Genomic DNA, 19,201 nt, shown 5'->3' on the forward strand with positions numbered 1-19,201 from the left:
ATGATATTATAGAACTAACTGGGATTAACATGAACTTTGGTCCGTAGGTGTTTTTTTTATCAAAAAAGGTTATTACAAAAAATATTTTTAATGTTTTTTTAGAATACAACATTTTGAGTATGTCCAAATACTTGTTCACAAATCTGGATTATCTCCAATTATAGGAGTTATTTTTCATATTATACTTAGTATTAGTATACTGATATTGGTAAAAAATATTTAAAAATGTATAGTGTCATAATATACATAATTACAAAATACAAATTATAAATTACAATAATGTGCCCTCGCTGAATATTCACTTGCCGAATGCACATTTTACTAAAATTACTTATAAAGTTATAATGAAATAAAATTATTTTTGCAATCGAATACGACATGGCCGATTGATTTCCACGAAATGAAACCCACTTCAACTATGTATTTATGAATAGCTCTATTATATTTAGTTTATATTTTTAATGACTTTATGGATAATGAAAGCAAGTTGTACAACTTTATTGCATAATAATCAAAGTTCTTTTGGACAAAGGAGGTATGTGTTAGAATAAATCAGATTTTGATTAATATCTGAAGTATTTATAGACTTATCCATTAAATAATTAAAGTATTCCCTTTTTGGCCAAAACAAATAATAATACATAAAAAGTTGTTTTAAAATTACATTGAATATTATTCTGTAGATTTTTCCGCGTATTTTTTTTTTTAGTTTGCCTGCTGGACAACACGTTGGAATTTGTACTATTATACACATTTTCTGTATTTCTTTCTTGTATCATGTGTGTCTGTTCAAATCTGTTCAAGTCAGTTTTTTAAACTCATATACACAATACTCATTTATGGCATTATTTTTGAGGCCAAAATTACAACCAAAAATATGATAGAAATGTATTTTAAAAAGCAAAAATCCTCATCACTTAAAAAGAAAAATCATTCCCTATGCATATTTTGTATGTTACACTATTTGAGCTTTGATATTTTGAAACTTTTGTTTTTATTTTAGAAAATATTTTTCGAAACCTTTTTTTTCATTCATTTGTCTTTTTTATTTCTTCAGTGCTCATAAAAATTGTTCTTACTTACTGGGGTAATTTTTATTTATTTTGTAGATATACCCGATAAAGCTTATTCTGGACTTGTGATAATTAATTGCAACCAGCGTACGGTGTTAAAACTTTCATTATAACTAATAATTGAATAAATTATACTTGATACTTCAGAATACTCCCGTACATTACTGAAATATTATACTACCTTCAACAAATTATTATATTTCAACATGTTGAATGTGTACACATTTTTCAGATCTTACATACATCCAAAAAAACAACAACAAAAGGGGTCTCTGTTAAATAAAAGCTTTCTCAATCCATCATAGATGGCTTTTGTCAACTCATAGGTACAGAATGAATTATTTCATTTTGATTCACGTATTTTCCTGTTTTAAATGAAATTTGATAGCCCATTGTAATAGATTTATATTGCAAATCACTTAATGGATTTTTTTAATATTGAAAGCATTAACTTTGTGGATCCAAGTGATATATTATTTTGAGAATACTTTGTTTTTTTATCCACTCACATTTTTATTAACAACCAACTAGTTTCGGCAAAAACCTGTTGCCCTCTTCAGGGTTTATTTATCAGGATAGTCAGAAATAAACCCTGAACAGGGCAACCGGTTGGTAGTTAGTAAAAATTTGAATGGATCAAAAAACAAAGTCTTTTTATTTCTCACTTAATTGAAACATCTGAAAAACCATTGCCCCGGTTTCTGAAACCGATATTTAATGCGTGTTAATTTTATCCGTCGGATTCTGAATGATCAGACTTTAGCTTTTTTGTAATTCATCCATTTTCCTTAGTCATTATTTCATCACATTGAGTAAATTGGTCGTCGCAACCAGACATTACCAAATTATTCTCTTCGCCGTCTGTCTTTTAGCATACATACGTATTTGTTCAGAAGTATCTGACTTCTGTTTATAATATATGTACGTATGTACTAGTTGACAGGTGTATACATTATCTACGGTAATTTATCCTTACAAATATTATTTTGTCAATTGTAAACAGTTCACAGGCAGAATCCGCAAAGTGCTCCGCGCATGTGTGAGGTGGTATTCTACGAGTAGCTGTAAACGTAACATTTTCAGTGTTCTCCATGTTTGTATATTTTGTTCTTATTATTCCATGGCCATCAATCAATTTGCGAGCGCGATGAATATTTTAAATATGATTCTGTTGAGATCTGTTGTCAAACCATTTTAGATAATTATAATAAAATATGTAGATACCTTTCAATCGCTTAATTATTAACAATTGGGCTTATTATATTACTGTGATCTACATATGTCACTTTAGTCATTATATTCCCATTTTTATAACTAGAGTTTAGTCCAAATAATCACTATTTACTAACATATTTTGATATTATATTCACATGGTTCGTTATATGACGAAAAATGTGTCGCAAGGCACAGATAGCACTCCGCCTCGGTAGGTTGTGTTTTCGTCAGGCAAATTTATTTGAATATGTATAATATTATTGGACAAACAAAAATCGAATAATACCCAAGTGTAGATTTACTTTTCATCATTACTATTGTACAAATGTTTTAAGTATACACGCTTGCAGTCTACTATATATCATTCACTGAGCATTTGTTCAAATAAATATATTTGGAATGAGTATCTACAGTTTTCACGCGACAACCGGTTGCCACTAGAACTTTCGCCGTATTCCAGACTTTTCTAACAATATAAAATTTTATAAAATATTTTCATGTCAAGAAATTTTTCAGTAAATCTTAAATTATCATCCAAAATAAATTATATATAAAACAATCCGAAAGAATAGCAAATTTGTGATTACGAACCCTCCAGATTTATTGATTAAGTTCAATAGATTTGTCCGTGACAACTCTTTCCACTCGCATTCGGCAACTTTCGGACTTTTCAATCGAGAATTTTTTCTTGTCGTACCCATACATTCTTTTAATTCTAGGGGGAAACCGCATAGAAAAATACTGGATGATAATACTTTTTTTATAATTAAATCAACTATATCCGTTGAATTTTAATTAATCTGCATCGTCGTTAGTTACTTTTACAAAGCTCCGAGAAATATTGGTGCGACCGTGCGACGTTGAAAAATGATGTTATTTATTCTTCTAAAAATTGTCCCAAAAGCACCTCCCGCGACTCACCTGCCTCTGACTAGAATTATCCATTCTCCATGCCAAAATAAAATATGAGATGCTGCAAAGCGGTATTCTTTTGAAATATAAATAAGAATGATTATTTCGTGCGACGGTCTTCATTTTATTCCTATGGAACAACGATCGTGTTATTGTAACAAGACGGTAATATAATAATACGATTTGTATAACATGCCGATGTATTTTATAACTTATATTACATTTCCGACTCAGTATTATTTTCAATAACATGAAGACGAGACGGTCGCAGAAATGCGAGAACAATACTTTATGGCCCTGGAAAAATCATGAACACTCCGAGGCAGTCATTTTTAGTGTCACAGAATGGAAACGTTATATGCCTGCGTTATTGTTCATTTACATTGAATCATTTCTACTTCCGGAGTATTTCTACCTTCTTCCGTGTACTTCTTTGCTTTCTTTTATTACGGAAAAGGAAAAATGACTCATTGATACTACATGATGGAACGTCGTACTATCGATGTTTGTGTGCATAGTTTGATAAAATTTAGAGTAGAAGAAAACTGTCCGACTTTTGTTAACTCATCCCTCACATTTCAAAATTACTGCGTTATAATATAAAAAATATATATAGTTTACAGATTGTGAAAATTTTCAAGTAAGTAGGTACCAAGCTATTTATCGTTAATTTTTATCTAGTGTAAAAAATATATATAAGTATATATAATATTGTTTCAAAAAGGTCTGATACTGTTTATATGCAGTTTCGTACAGAAAATATGTAGTTCCGTTTTTTTATATTATTTCCCGTTTTAATACCTTTTTATATTATTCTGAAAATTTACTATGCAGGCGCCGCGCTGTAGTTAGACATGATACTTCATTTCCTTTTTTCACTGTTTTTCTTGGCGTGATTAACATCGCCGGTTTTATTGATTATACTTCGAATATTTGTTTTTAATAGCTCGTGAGATAAAGTATTTTATATTCATTCATAAAATGGTATCAAAACGAGATAAAAAATATTGATATTTTCTGTGTTTATACAAACTTTTTGTTGGCGACCTACCAATATCATTAACCTCTTTCATTCATCATTATTACATTTTTATCAAAATGCATTTTAATATGCATATAAGAAGAATTCATGTGTATTTTAATTGTTGTGCCCACATGTTTAACAGTAGAATTTTCTACTTGGCTTCATATCAATACCATTAAATTCATTCATCATTACATATTGCATTTCTATCGAAACATTCATTTGGATAAACATAATAGAGTAACTCAGGTGTATTTTAATTATTATACCTACATATTTAGCTGTAGAACATTCTACTTGGCTATATCGGTAGTGTAAAGGCAAAGGGGTATATCTGTCTCAGACCGAATTTTACAGGAGAGCAAAAACAAACTTGTGAAATTAAACAACTCATTATACGTACATATCTTAATATAACTAAATAAATTTTGCAACTACAGCTATATCCTTTTGCCAGATTATGGAATACACTATTTTAGACATTTTGTGGAACAAACTTAGAAATTGAAAAAATTGACAGATATACCCCTTTGCTATTACACTACCGTAACATTAACCCTTTTCAATAATTAAATATTACATTTCTATCGAAACATTCCAATGAATGTTTCGATAGAAATGTAATATATAATGACTGAAATAGAAACATTCATTTGTGTAACAGTAACTCAGGTGTATTTTATTTGATATTCCTACATTTTACTTGGCTTCCTATCACTACCATTAACCCTTTTCATTAATGACAAATTGCATTTCTATCAAAACATTCATTTTAATAAACATATTAGAGTAACCCCTGTATATTTTAATTGCTATACTCACATATTAAGCTGTAGAACGTTCTATTGAGCTTCCTATCAATACCATCAACCCTTTATATTACATTTCTAAAAAAAAACATTCATTTTAATAAACATATTAGAGGAACTCATGTGTATTTTTTTTATATCCACTTGTTTATCTATAGAACTTTCTACTTGGCTGCCATCCAAAACTATTTCACATACATATAATATTTTACGAGTATATCGTGGGATTACAAGATTAATGTCAATATATTAAATCATAGTATTCTTGAGAGTTAAAAATGAAAGGATTGTTGCAGAAGGTCAGTTAGATGATTATTTTTCTTACAGAAAATGCTATCCTATCTGGGCTGATGGCGAAATCCAGGATTCTGAGTGTCATGCTGGTACTCGCTGTGGCCAGCAAACTCGTCAATCCTACAGCTGCAGACAGGTGCCTTACTAACTTTCCAGGTACCTATCATTCTATAATTTACAAAACTTTTGAAAATTCGTTTATTCCTTAAAGTATGTAGTTTATTCCTCTCTTATTTCTAGCGAAAATCAACCTCAACCAATCCTACCAACTCTCGGTCATTTCCAATGCCTTGAAACGTACTAGTCACTTTAATTTATGTTATTTTAGTTTTTTTTTTAAATAATTTATACGCTGGAACCCAAAAAAATATATGAAAGTATTTTTTTTAAATTTTCATCAGAAATGTAACTGCCATATAAAATCACTTTATTTGCATTTAGTTACAGTTAGGTTTCTGTGACTGATAGAAGGTTAGATCGATTTTTTATGGATAAACATCCATGTGACGAGAGAGTTGAGAATGCCTCGATTATTTTTTATAAATAGTCACATGTACTACAATTATAAACATTGAAAAAATAATATTAGGTACAGATACATGGATGAAAACTTAAGTATTAGATTATATAACAAGGTATATGAAAACATGAAATGTTATTTTCATTTATTTATTTTAAAATAATTACTTTTTCATAGTAAATAACCCAATTCGAAGTATAAACTATTGACTACATCAATCAATTCATATATAAATACGTGCAAACATATATTAAGTATGAGTATATACATTTGTATACTTCAATAAATAAGACAAAAATATTCCTAAAATAAAAACGGATTAACATAAACTAACTCAAATACTACAGACTAGGTTCTACCTTGAGACAGGATTACAATAAGAAAAATCTTGTAAAAAAATCAATAAATACAGGCATGTACTACGTAAAAGCAAATGTTTTTTTTTTCAAAAATAAATAAAGTGTTTTATTTTTAACATGAAGTTCGATTAAACTTGTGATATTGTTTGCATATTAACACTTGAGTATATTATTTAGGTAAATATATTCTATTTTTAACTACAGTATTACCTCGCTTAGCGCAAGTAATCCGTACCAGCAAAATAGCGCGCTAAACGAATCAGCTCAAAGCGGGGTTAATTTTCCACATATCGCTCACTCCTTTGAAGAACGTCATAAATAAAAAAAACTTTATTTTTCAGGAGAACGTTTTTAAAATTTGAAAATATAATACAATGTATTAAAAATAAATATCAAGCCACTTATTGAACTTTTTACTGTGCAACAGATTTTTTTAGGTAAAACCTGAAGGTTTTTTCTCCATTTGAAAAATATTTAGTGTATATTTTTTTTTAAATAATTAAACTATAACTTTTCTTCAAAATGCAAAAACAACAATTTTTGGCATGTAGCGGGTAAATATTAAGTTAAAAATATTCTTCTTTTGCTGGGATATAGTACATTTTCCGGGCATTCCGAAAACATGCACAACTGAAAATTGACGATTTTTTATTTATGACGTTCTTGAAAGGAGTGAGCGATATATAAATGACAACAGCGTAAATAGGGGTGGTATTGAGCGGGGTATTACTGTATATTGTTTATTATACCTACATATTGAGATGAGCGTGCTGCGTGCGCGACGACACCCAATTAACAAGGACACTGGAGTCCTACTGTCAGGAGGCATGATGGACTGAAGCGTTAGTATTAATAACACGGTTATGACTATTTAAATATATGTTTATTTGAGAAACAAACAATTCAGCAGCCAAATCAGCTCTGTAAAGTGATGTTACACGTGTCTCGTGTGAATTACGAATATAATATAATAATAAATAACAAGAATAAATAAGAATAACAAATAATCGAATAATCGAATAACCCCTTGACACTACCCTTATATATGTACCCTTATATATGTATAAGCAAAGTGATGTATGTTCGTGGGAAAAATCTCGAATGTGCACCATGACCGAACTTTTTTTTTCCTTTTTTGCACCCTGCTTATAAATGCAAAAACATGCTACCGGTAAGGGATTCTTACACTTTTACTATAGTGCTTTCCGGTATACATTATGTGGGAGAAAAAAAAGTTAGTTAAGATATTAGAAGGTTCAAATGACAAGTCCCTTGATAAAATTCTAAGATGGCTGGTAATAGTGTGAGAGCAAATGGCAGGGCCTTTACAATGTATCTATAAAATTAAGCCAAAACACCACATTTTTTATTGCAATCGTCTAAAAGAAGAGCGCTTTATTTATCTTATTAGCCACAACCTGACAAATTGTTGTTTTTCTCTTCTACTTCTTCTCTAACTCTTCCTTGTATGATTTTATCCATATGTAGTATTGTCAAATTTGTTTTTTGTTTGTCTTAGCAAGGAAACTCACCTTAATAAGCAAGACAATATGACCATTTATTTTAACATTATACTTATATGAATTTCGAAATGTAATGTGTATTTTTTTGCATTAAATACTCAGCGTATTCCTTATATGTACAGTGAGACCTCGCTTAGCGCGGGGAATACGTTGCAATAAATTCCAAACGAAATATCGTTAAATGAGGCCTCATGAACTCAAAATATAAATACTTATAAATGTTAGGTAAGATAGTTTTTAACTAATTTGAACAACTCAAAAATAAAATCATGGAACTAAAATCATACTCCTCAGTAACTTCATTGCTAGAATCATTCAGTTGTTTAAACTGAGATAGCGAGTGTTTTTGACTAGAATCTACATCATAGAATCTAGAGTCATGAATTACATGAAATCATGATAACTTTAAACAACCCTCTAACAAATACGAATAAGCTATAAAACTTAAAAAGTTGGAGCCCAAGTGGAACATGCACAAGCTGTAGATAGATTTCAGAGTCACTAGGATGTTAGGTAATTCAAAAAGTACTCCAATGATACGAAACGCGGCACAAGAATGCATATCAAAGAAGCAAAATAGTGGGCATTATGCGGAATACTACAAACTGCGCGCGATATTGGGGAATCCCAACACTACGCGTAATACTGTAACAGCCTTAATTAAACCAAGCAGCATTAAGGCTTACCAAGCAGCATTAAGATCTAGATCTTAGCGTTCAAATCACAACGCGCTCAGGGCCGGACGACTGTTCGCGCCTAATTTTGAAAAAAACATGTATTTTTTTTTCAGAATACATAGAAAAAATATTTTTAAATATATTTTTTTAACTCCTTACCTTTCAATTACTTTCAAAAACGAAGAAAAACTTATTTTTTCAATACAAAAGCGGTGTTTTAAGAAAGAAAAAATCAATTACGTAAAATGTTACCTGACTTTAGAAAATATTAAATTAAAATTAAAATAAAATGTATTTATTATTTCAGATGCCAAACCACGCTACCTCCATTACCAGGGCCAGACTCTGGATTTTTCTCTCCAAACATCCAACAGGATTGGTCATCAGTTGACCACGGAAGTGTTAAAAATATTTTTAACCGAAGTTTTGGGATACCAAAGTGTTAAAATTGTCAAAAATGGTGGAGACCTTGCTCTTTCAAAGATGTTTAGCAGTGTTTTTGAATCACACCAAAACTCACATTCGATGTAAGCTATATCGTATATTGTTTATTTTTTTGCTTATTACTTTTAATGGCACAATAATATCCCATTACATAAGGTCATAGTCCGTCTCCGCCTCCATAGTGTAGTTGTTAGCATGTTAAGCTACCGTGCTGGAGGTCCTGGGTACTATTCCCAGCGGGGGAGTGAAAATAAATATATGTGATTTTACACTCTTATATTTATTTAATATTACCCTGGACTGGTCCCTGAAGGGCAGGAGTGATCACCTTGCCTTCATGTATGTAACGATCGAGATAACACTGCGTCAATACGACGTAGTGCCCTATGCACCATTGGGTGTGGATAAGGGTTAGAAGAAGAAGAGAGTAAATAAGGTCTTTTCAATAAGCTGTCTCAGATAAATAATCGAGGGACCACAACTTGACGATTTAGTAACAGGGTATTGAAAATTAATACCCATCCATTTTTTTAAGTAGATGAGTATTTGGTAAACACCGCTTACAATTATACCATAGTGTGTCATACTGTAGTAAAATATTTTTTTTATAAAAATTTCTGTTAAAAAAAAGACCTTAATATTTATTGAAGGCCTGTCAAGTTGTACTTTGTTTCACCTGTGAACACTATTAATTATTATTTGTGAATTACTTACGTAAATTCTTGTTATAAAAACATCTAATCAATACGAAAATTCTACTAATAATGTTTCAACGTGTTAGTAATTTTTGTTTCAGTATCCCCAAGTCAATGGTGAATCTGGATGTTCTGATCACGCCAGACACAGACTTGAGGAGCTACCTAAATATTTATCCTATGAATGAATGCGGTAGTATCGCTCCTCCCGGTCGCTTTGGTTGGTTCATTCCAGAACAGTTGTCTAAAATTGTTCCCAACGTTGAGCACTGGAGATTTTTTAGAGATCCTACCAACGCGCAGCTATTTGATATAAATAAGGAAGATGATTTTCTTATTCTAAAGAGGAACTCTATCAACGCTACAAGCAAACGGTATGATTTTTACGCGCTTTTTTTTATAGTTTTCTGTACTTTCCATTTGATTGACTTATCCGACTTACATTAGTTACTATTATTTCAGCTTCTTCTGCGATGAAATATATTGCGAAGAGGGGCTGTATGTTCCTGAACAATGTAAAGGATTGAAAAATAACCAATCATGCGCTATAATGCTAACGTCATATCCTGAAACGACTAGTTTTATAATAGAACATATAATAGAACTCAAACTGTACATGAAAGTTATTTGGCTCGGACACAATCTAAGAGAAGTTGTGGATAAATTGACAAATATGTTTGTTCTACAAAATACTAAAAAATCATTAATTTTTTTGGAATGGACTCCGGGTTATTTTACAATTGGGCGTGAAAAATTGTGTCCAGTTTCCGTTCCAAATTGTGAGCAATTCAAATCGTCAGCTGTACTCGGATGTAAGTACGAGATGACACGCAATACTAAACTGGCTTGGACTGAGTTACAAAACATCGGAAGACCAGCGTTTGAGGCCATTCACAAAATGCAGTTTGATAAAAACTCGTACGATAATTTATTACGTTTATATAACTCCTACACGGACAAGAACTTGTTCACTTCAGCGTGTCAGTGGCTTAAAAACAATGAAAATACTTGGAGTTCATGGCTCCCCACAAACACAGATAAAAGGGAACTATATATCGGAGGTATTTTCCCTTTGTCAGGGGCTTTCTACAACGCCTATGGTATTGTACTAGCCGCACGCATGGCACAAGATGCCATTAACCGTAATACGACTATTCTGGCCGATTACAACTTCAAATTACTGGTTAATGATGGCAAATGTAAAGCAGACATGGTCATGAAAGCTTTTATCGATTACATTTTTAACAACGAGTACCAAAATCTCATTGGAGTTCTAGGTCCCGCTTGTTCGGAGACTGTAGAACCGCTGGCTGGAGTCTCTCAACACTATTCCACAATCGTCATGTCTTACAGCGCAGAAGGTTCCAGTTTTTCCGACAGATCCAAGTATCCTTACTTCTTCAGAACTATCGGAGAGAATAAGCAGTACAGGCAGGTCTATTTACACTTGTTTAAAGCTCTAGGCTGGAACCGTATTGCTGCACTAACAGAAGACGGACAAAAGTACACCGAGTATATTTCTAGTATGGGAGATATGTTTCAAGAAAACGATATTTCCTTCATAGCTAATATGAAATTTCCCAGAGAACGTGAAGAATTTTCACTATCAAGGGTGGGTATGTAATGCATAATATATATTGTAAAAAAACACCTAGAAAAATGAATTGACTAATTATTTTATTGTTTTAGTACTTACAAGACTTAAAAGATAAACGAGCACGTATAATAATCGCCGATGTTTACGATGAAGTAGCTCGGATGGTGATGTGTCAAGCTTACAAACAGGAAATGACGAGTAAGCAAGGATATGTTTGGTTCCTGCCACCATGGTTATCTACGGGCTGGTATAATATTACACATTTTAATAAGTATTTCAATGAAAGCGTCAACTGTACTACTGATATGATGATAACGGTAATTACATTCATTTTAATATTTCTGTAGATGAATTAAAATTAACTCGCTTTTTACTTTGATGAAATAATATTTTTAGGCAATAAATGGTCATTTTGCATTGAATCATGCTTATTTCGCTCCGAGTGAGGCGGTCATGCAAGAAAATATAACTGTCGGGGAATGGAGGAGAAAGTATGAAGAAAGGGTTTCTAATTGGTCCAGAACACCAACTGCGCGAGAATTTAATCCCTATACTGCATTAAACAAAAATGACTATACATCAAATTATGCAGGCTATGCGTATGACGCTGTGTGGACGTACGCATTAGCTGCAGATAAACTCCTAAAAGATTATCCCGAGTCCTTTTCTGATATACATTCACAAACTACAACAGCGTATGTACTTATATTTTATTGTTCTGATTTTAGTTTTCACACATTGTTTTATATCAAGACTATATTTTGTTTTTCTTTTACAGGCAATTAGTTAAAATAATTGGGGAATCTGACTACTCGGGTGTGTCTGGAAAAATTAAGTTTTATGGTGGTCCATCTAGATTTTCCGTGATTAACATTGTTCAATGGTTAAATGGAGAAAATAACATGGTCGGTGAATTTTTTCCAAACATTTCACAAAATCAAGCAGAAATCGTAGGAGGAAAATTGGATCTAAATGTGTCTGCAATAGTATGGATGACGCCTGATGGAAACAAGCCAGAAGATGGAACCGTACCTCCGGAAGAATGTTTATTTGGACCTTTGGCAAATCTCTTGAATATAACTTGCGGGGACACGATCATCTTGATTAATGTTATCGGGTTCACTTTATTGGGTGTTATTTTAATTATTGCCGTTATTATGATTAGAAGGAGATATGAAAGAAAAATACGACTGACAGAAGCTTATATGAAGTCAATGGGACTCGATAAGTATGCCATGATAAGTATGACGAATCTAGACAAGTGGGAGACGTCCAGAGAATGTGTGGTCATCAACAGGAAGCTAGGAGAAGGCGCATTCGGAACGGTGTATGGTGGGGAAGCCCTGCTGGTAGAAGGAAAGGGGTGGGTACCCGTGGCTGTGAAAACTCTCAAAGTTGGCTCGAACACGGAAGAAAAGTTAGATTTCCTCTCAGAAGCAGAATCCATGAAGAGATTTGAGCACAAAAACATTGTCAAGTTGCTCGGAGTTTGCACAAAAAGTGAACCTGTTTACACCATCATGGAATTTATGCTCTATGGAGACTTAAAAACTTACTTACTGGCAAGAAGACATTTAGTTAATGGAAAGTACACTGAAGAAACAGAGGAAATAGCTAATAAAAAGCTCACAAGTATGGCGCTAGATATAGCACGAGCTTTGAGTTACCTCGCTGAACTCAAGTACGTCCACAGAGATATTGCATGCCGTAATTGCCTCGTAAACTCACAAAGAGTAGTCAAACTCGGAGACTTTGGGATGACCAGACTAATTTTTGAAAATGACTATTACCGCTTCAGTAGAAAAGGAATGCTTCCCGTAAGATGGATGGCTCCCGAGAGCCTGGGCCTAGGAATATTCACACCTGCTTCCGACGTTTGGTCATACGGGGTGTTGCTGTACGAAATTATTACATTTGGAAGTTTTCCCTTTCAAGGCCTAAGTAATAATGAAGTTTTAGAATGTGTAAAGAATGGACGCACATTAACCATCCCACAAGGAGTAAAACCTCAATTGTAAGTGTATCCAGTATGCATACTCCACGAGAGTTAGCCCAATTAATTGATTTTAAACACTTATTCACTCAGTGAATTACTGTGAGCTTACTAATTCTAAAAAAGACCATTTTAATTTTGCCTTAGTTAAAAAACATCTTTTTGAAATTCTAGTCACTTCTAATATATTTTTCAAACAAAAATTTCAATGATTTGGTACTAATTATTTTTTAAAGCAAAATTATGTATTTTGTCAAAAAAAATCATTATCTTTGAAACGTATCAGTGGCATGTGGACGAATTATTTTTTTGAATTTCTAATTTTAGTCCTGTAAAATTCGAATTAACGAATTTTACGTATTTGGTTCTTTCTTACAAAAGTGTTTTTAAAGCTTTATTTTCATTTAATGATTTATGTTTCTTGAATATTTGTGAGATTTATTTCTTACGAGCCTTTATTAAATATGTAAAGAATCAATGTTAATTATGAATTTTGATTTTCAGAGAAGGTCTTATGAAGTCTTGTTGGAATAAAGAATACAAAACAAGACCCCACGCCTCAGAAATCGCAGAGTTCCTAGCCAATAGCCCCCGTCTACTGGCGCCATGCTTGGATGTTCCCATTTCATCTGTGCAGTTAGATTATCCCGGACAGTTTGATATCTTACCAGAACTTATCAATAAGCACGCTATTAGCCCGTTACAAGATGAAGGAAATCAAAATAAAGAAAATGATGCGTCACTGATTAATTCACTACGTTTCGATAATCCTAATTATATATCAGGAGAAATAAACACAAACAAACACACAAATAATAATAATCGGAAACCAAATTTTAAAAAAGAATTTATTACAAATGAGGAAGTAATGCCATTTGTATAATTCATGCATTCCATTTACGTTGTACTTTGTATAACCGTGACAATAATGGAGGGAATAAGACCCTAGATTTTAATGACCATTGTCATTCCATTTTCTTATTGATGATTCGGACGGCTTTACCGGGTTTATTAGGCAAACTGAAGACCTCAGTTGTTGGTTGCTGCGATGCAGTTTAAGAAGATTAATAACAAATGTAAACGAATACCACCTAAAACCAAACTAATCACATTTCAAAAAATTTTAGCCAATATAAAAATTATCAATGCATATGTTATATCATGTGTACTTTCAATTTGTATACTGCTAACAACCATAAATAATTTAGCTATCCGAGACAAAAATAATATTCCGATAAATTTACCATACGATAATATGCAGACACACCGAAGGTTATACATTTAAAATTGCTATGTATAATAATATTTTCACATTCATACATTTTTACCAATCAACATAATTTTACATTTACACAGCTGTACAAACAAATTCTTGGAATAACAACCATTTCATGTGATTTTAAATACATATGCATTTTTTATATAAGTAATAAACCATCATCAAAGAGTAATATGTGGAAAATTAGATAAGATTAAAAATATTTTGGGTCTGTCCAAAATTCACGAATGCTGAATTTTACACTAAACTTAAAAATTTTTGACTATCAATGTTACCCGTGAAGTTTAGTCTGGATAAAATGTGTGTTGTCACTTGTGATACATATATATACATTTTTACAAAGTTTTAGTAAAGTGATTGACAATTATGGGTAGATTGGTGAAAGTTACACTGTATAAAGTGATCACTTAAACCAGCCAATGACACGTTGTAAACCCTGTAAAAACCCAGACTTCCCTCTTCCTATCTCAATAAACTTTTTATCGATGTTGAGATATCAAAATCTAAATATGAAAAGTATTCTTTAGATTATGGACATCATTTTCTGTGATGAAATCATACTGTTTTTAAAATAAAAATGTATACTTTAATAACTTTCAAGGCATATAAACAGTTGCCATTTTAATTATAAAAGTAAAAACTAGGATTTAAGTAATAGGAAAATGCCACATCTCATGACTATGCAACCTGAGAAACTGGTATGGGTGCGGCTGGATGCAACTTTTTCATGCAAGCTTGAATAAAATGAGAGTGGACATGAGTGGCACCTCTGACAGGAGGTGACACAAGATGGAGAAGGTATTTTGTTGCAGTTTTCATAAATAATTGCAATTTCATACTTGTAAGGGAGAACTTTTTAAATTTTGCAACATTTTACATTATAGAAAATGTGTACCTTTCTCGTTATGGACAACAGAATAATGGTCTATGTTACATTTTTTCAACATTATTTGCTCATTAGGTTCTAAACATCTGTATATGTTAACCTTTTCCTAGTTCGGACAATTAATTTGTCTGCAAGCGCCGAAATTATGGGGTTATTTTTTAGGGTTAGTGGAAATTGGATGGAACGGTCAAGCTAGGTGAGATAGTCACCTCCCTTTGTAATCATAAAAAATCACCCTTAAGCGTGAGGTTGACTTGAAAACAAGGTCATCAGCTAATAACCATTTTATTTTGACGGCGGGGTTAGATCTTGCATAAATTTATTTTCAACATTCTGCATCCTCGGGACAAAATAAGATTTTTTTACCTTCCGTTAAATTAAATTCTTATGAAGAGCTTATAAAGACATAATTCAATTACGAACAATTTTGGAGAAAGAGAGTATGTACTTTGACCTGACATATTTTTATTTCCTGTAAAAGAATAGCATTCATAAAATTCATTGTCAAATTTTGATGAATAGCTTCCGGTAATTTTATATTTCAGTTTTTCCAAGAAAGCTTAACGTTTGCCACTTAGACCAATATCACTATTAGGAAGTCTAGCCATTATTTATGTTGATGTCGATGTTGGTTTCTCTTCGGTACAAGGAGAGGCTGAAAAAAATAGGAAGAATATTCTTTTAATCATGGTAGTAGAATTTTCTTTACAAATTGTGGTCACGAGGGAGGATCCCAGATGGAATAGAAAGACTATTAATCCACTCCGGTAAGGCTCTACATATCTCGGTGATTTTATTCCTAGTTACAACATTTTGAGTGTGTCCAAATACTTGTTCACAAAATCTGGATCATCTCCAATTACAGGAGTCACCTTCATATTATTTTTGACATCTCATCAAAGATGAAGAAAAATATGGAAGTCTGGGCATTTACGGTTCCAAATTGGTTCATATATATAGAACTTCCAAGAATTTGAGTGATGTGGTTGTCAATAATGGGTAGAATTGGTGAATGTTACACGTGTGTAAAGTGATCACTTAAACCAGCCTATGACGGTCGTCAGCCCCGTAAATGCCCAGATCTCCATATTTTTCTTCATCTTTGATGAGATGTCAAAAATAATTATTCCTAGTTATTAGACCTCACGTTTGTGTGATGTGTGATAAACACTGGTGTAATGAAAAATATTATATTTATTTATATCCTTTTAAAAGTGTCCACTTAAGGCCTTACTCGCAATAATAAGTGGCCGGCTGCGCTGAGAGCTGCACATCATTTTACGCCTGATTTTTTTTTTAAATATATATTAGATTTTAATTTTTTAGAATATAAATATACTGAAAAAATATTTTTATACACATTTTTTTCAATATAAATTGGATTTTTATGAAAAGAAAACAATTATGTCAAATGTTACCTAGGTTTATAGAAAATTAAGTTGCTATTTAATTTGTATTTATTTAAGGTATACAGGAATGTAACTATTGATTTTATATCCAGCCAAAGTTAAGATCAGAAAATACAATCGTTATTGAGATTAATATGAATGATATAACGCATTTATTTAGATAATCATACCTCAATTACAATATACCATCCAACTCTTGATAGCTTTTAATAAATGAATGTGCATAAAATGTGATTTTATGGTCCGATTAGGATAACCTAATGATGAATGTTTGCACTAGTGTACTTCTAGTTTATAATTTATTTCTTTACTTGATTACTTTTATACATGATCTGATAAACATATGTATTTTTAATTTGTACATTTATCTAATTTTAACAATGTACCTGATACTTTTAAATACTGTTGCATGGCTAAATAGATTAATTAAATAGTGTTTTAAGAGTTTATTTATTGTAATTTAATATAATAAACTAAATAATCTTTTTTTTTCTTTATTTATACTTATATTGACCCAATATCTCCCATCAAGGCAGTTTTGTATCCAGCAAAGGATTTCAAATCATCTTTCAGTCACTTACCTGTGTTGTCCCCTTCTTATACTTGTCAAACTAGTAAATGTGAACATGAGAATTAAATGAGAAAAAAGTCATATTACATGGTATTTATCTGCAGTGTAGTGTTAGTGGTAAGAGCGTTTAGCTCCGTGCCCGAGGTTCCAGATATGATTTCCAGAGGAGTCAAAAATATAAGCGATTTTTTAATAATTATTGTATTTTAATAATTATTTCAAAACACTTCGAGCTGGTACCTGAAGCGCAGTATTAATCATCTTACCTTAGAGTTCAAGCTGATACTGGTTTGATGCGATCCAGTGCCCTATGCACCACATTTGTATTATTATAAAGATTTACAATTCGATACCGAGTTTTAAAATACAAAAAATTAAAATCCATCCTTATTTTGAGATTGCAAAATGTTTAGCTGTCAGTTTAGTTCCATTAAACCTTAGCTGCCACGATTGTCTATGACACAAGTCGGCAACCAGGAGCCTGCGAAGCAAATTGCTGATGCCTGCAAGATTCTCGCCGCAACGCGCGTGACAGACGATGTCATACACAACGGAGTAAGTGAAAGGGAGCGAAGGATAGCAAAGAGGGAGCGGGTGGAAAGGGAATGACGCCACTATATCTGTACACAAATATTATAGGTATACTATAGTGACATGTGACCCAAGTACGGCCTTGCACTAATCCCCCCGAAAAACATTTGTACCTTTTACAACAAAAGGTTGCCGACCCATGGTCTATGACAATAGAAATGCAGATGTTTATTAAAAAATACAAATCTTTATGTACTTTATATATTGATTTATTTAGACATATAAAACATTTCAAACAAAAGGCAAACAATTTTACAAGCTGAATTGAAACATCTAATTACTAGATCTATGGATAATAATCAATTCTTTCATATCTATGCAATGATGTGCACACACTCGTATTCTAAATATTCTATGGAAATCATGACAGTGGAATAGTAAAATTAATTTACGCTATTGAGTAGAGGAACTCCACGCATTGGTATTTTTTTCTTTCAAAAATGAGATCTAAATAATGATAAAGCCAAGTAAAGGGAATTGAAAAAAAAAAAAAAGTTTATATTGGAAATGTAAAATGACCACATTGGTACATTATCCCGTCACAGTTAAATATTTATGTTAGTAGCAATCCAAATTGAAGGGATAAAAATAATACTTTTGTAAAACAGAAATGCATGAAGGTAAAATACTAATAATATATATGTATGTATTTTTAAACCACATTAACAATCACATTTATTAAATTGGATTATATATAGTTTTAAGACTAAAATGTTATGGTATGTAAATATACTATAGGGCGTACATAAAATATCAACATAACACTTGCACCCATAACAAGGTCACTCAATTGTGACTAGTGTCAACTCAAAACTTGAGATTTTTCAAGAAACACATCTGAAGCTCTATAATTTGTCAGGTCGTCATATAATATTTTAAATCGCTACAATATTTTAAAATAATTTGATAGAATGAAGTTTCAGCAATATGTTAATGTACAATAATAGTTTAATACATAACCGTACTTTTCTTTGATTTTTAAAAACCTTAATACATAGTACATTCCAAATTTGAGTTGTGATATCATTCTCGCAGACGAGTCAAAATCAACAATGACTGAACCCAACAGACATATTCAACCATTTCTGGCTCCGTACATGTCTGCTTAATTAATGTATTGATAAGAAATGAAAAAAAAATATCACAAAAACATATTACTATGTTTGAAATTGCATACTCGCAATGTATTGCACAAATTATTATTTTTTTATCACAATACGGTTAGTAATTGTAAGAAGCTATCCTGTATTGGGATAGTTAATAGATTTGAAAATTAAAGTGAGAACAACATATAAGAAAATATACAAATTAAATTAAAGGAACGAGTATA

The 19,201-nt window shown here is 31.8% G+C and overlaps 1 protein-coding gene across 1 annotated transcript in view; it reads left to right on the forward strand.

Moving 5' to 3' along the window:
- LOC148307902 (uncharacterized) overlaps positions 1 to 14,659 on the forward strand; it is a 26,505-nt gene extending 11,846 nt beyond the window's left edge. The window contains exons 2-9 of the mRNA XM_088262630.1: positions 5,361 to 5,483; positions 8,714 to 8,933; positions 9,647 to 9,919; positions 10,008 to 11,157; positions 11,235 to 11,459; positions 11,539 to 11,837; positions 11,921 to 13,156; positions 13,640 to 14,659. Of these exons, the coding sequence (XP_088118756.1) occupies positions 5,384 to 5,483; positions 8,714 to 8,933; positions 9,647 to 9,919; positions 10,008 to 11,157; positions 11,235 to 11,459; positions 11,539 to 11,837; positions 11,921 to 13,156; positions 13,640 to 14,018 (3,882 nt within the window). The 5' untranslated portion in view covers positions 5,361 to 5,383 and the 3' untranslated portion in view covers positions 14,019 to 14,659. The remainder of the gene's footprint in view (positions 1 to 5,360; positions 5,484 to 8,713; positions 8,934 to 9,646; positions 9,920 to 10,007; positions 11,158 to 11,234; positions 11,460 to 11,538; positions 11,838 to 11,920; positions 13,157 to 13,639) is intronic.
- The last annotated feature ends 4,542 nt before the right edge of the window (positions 14,660 to 19,201 follow it).

This window comes from Brachycentrus maculatus, unplaced genomic scaffold, assembly GCF_059751285.1.
Source record: "Brachycentrus maculatus isolate JH-2025_06_01 unplaced genomic scaffold, ASM5975128v1 h1tg000185l, whole genome shotgun sequence".
In the NCBI taxonomy this organism is placed as follows: Eukaryota; Metazoa; Arthropoda; class Insecta; order Trichoptera; family Brachycentridae; genus Brachycentrus; species Brachycentrus maculatus.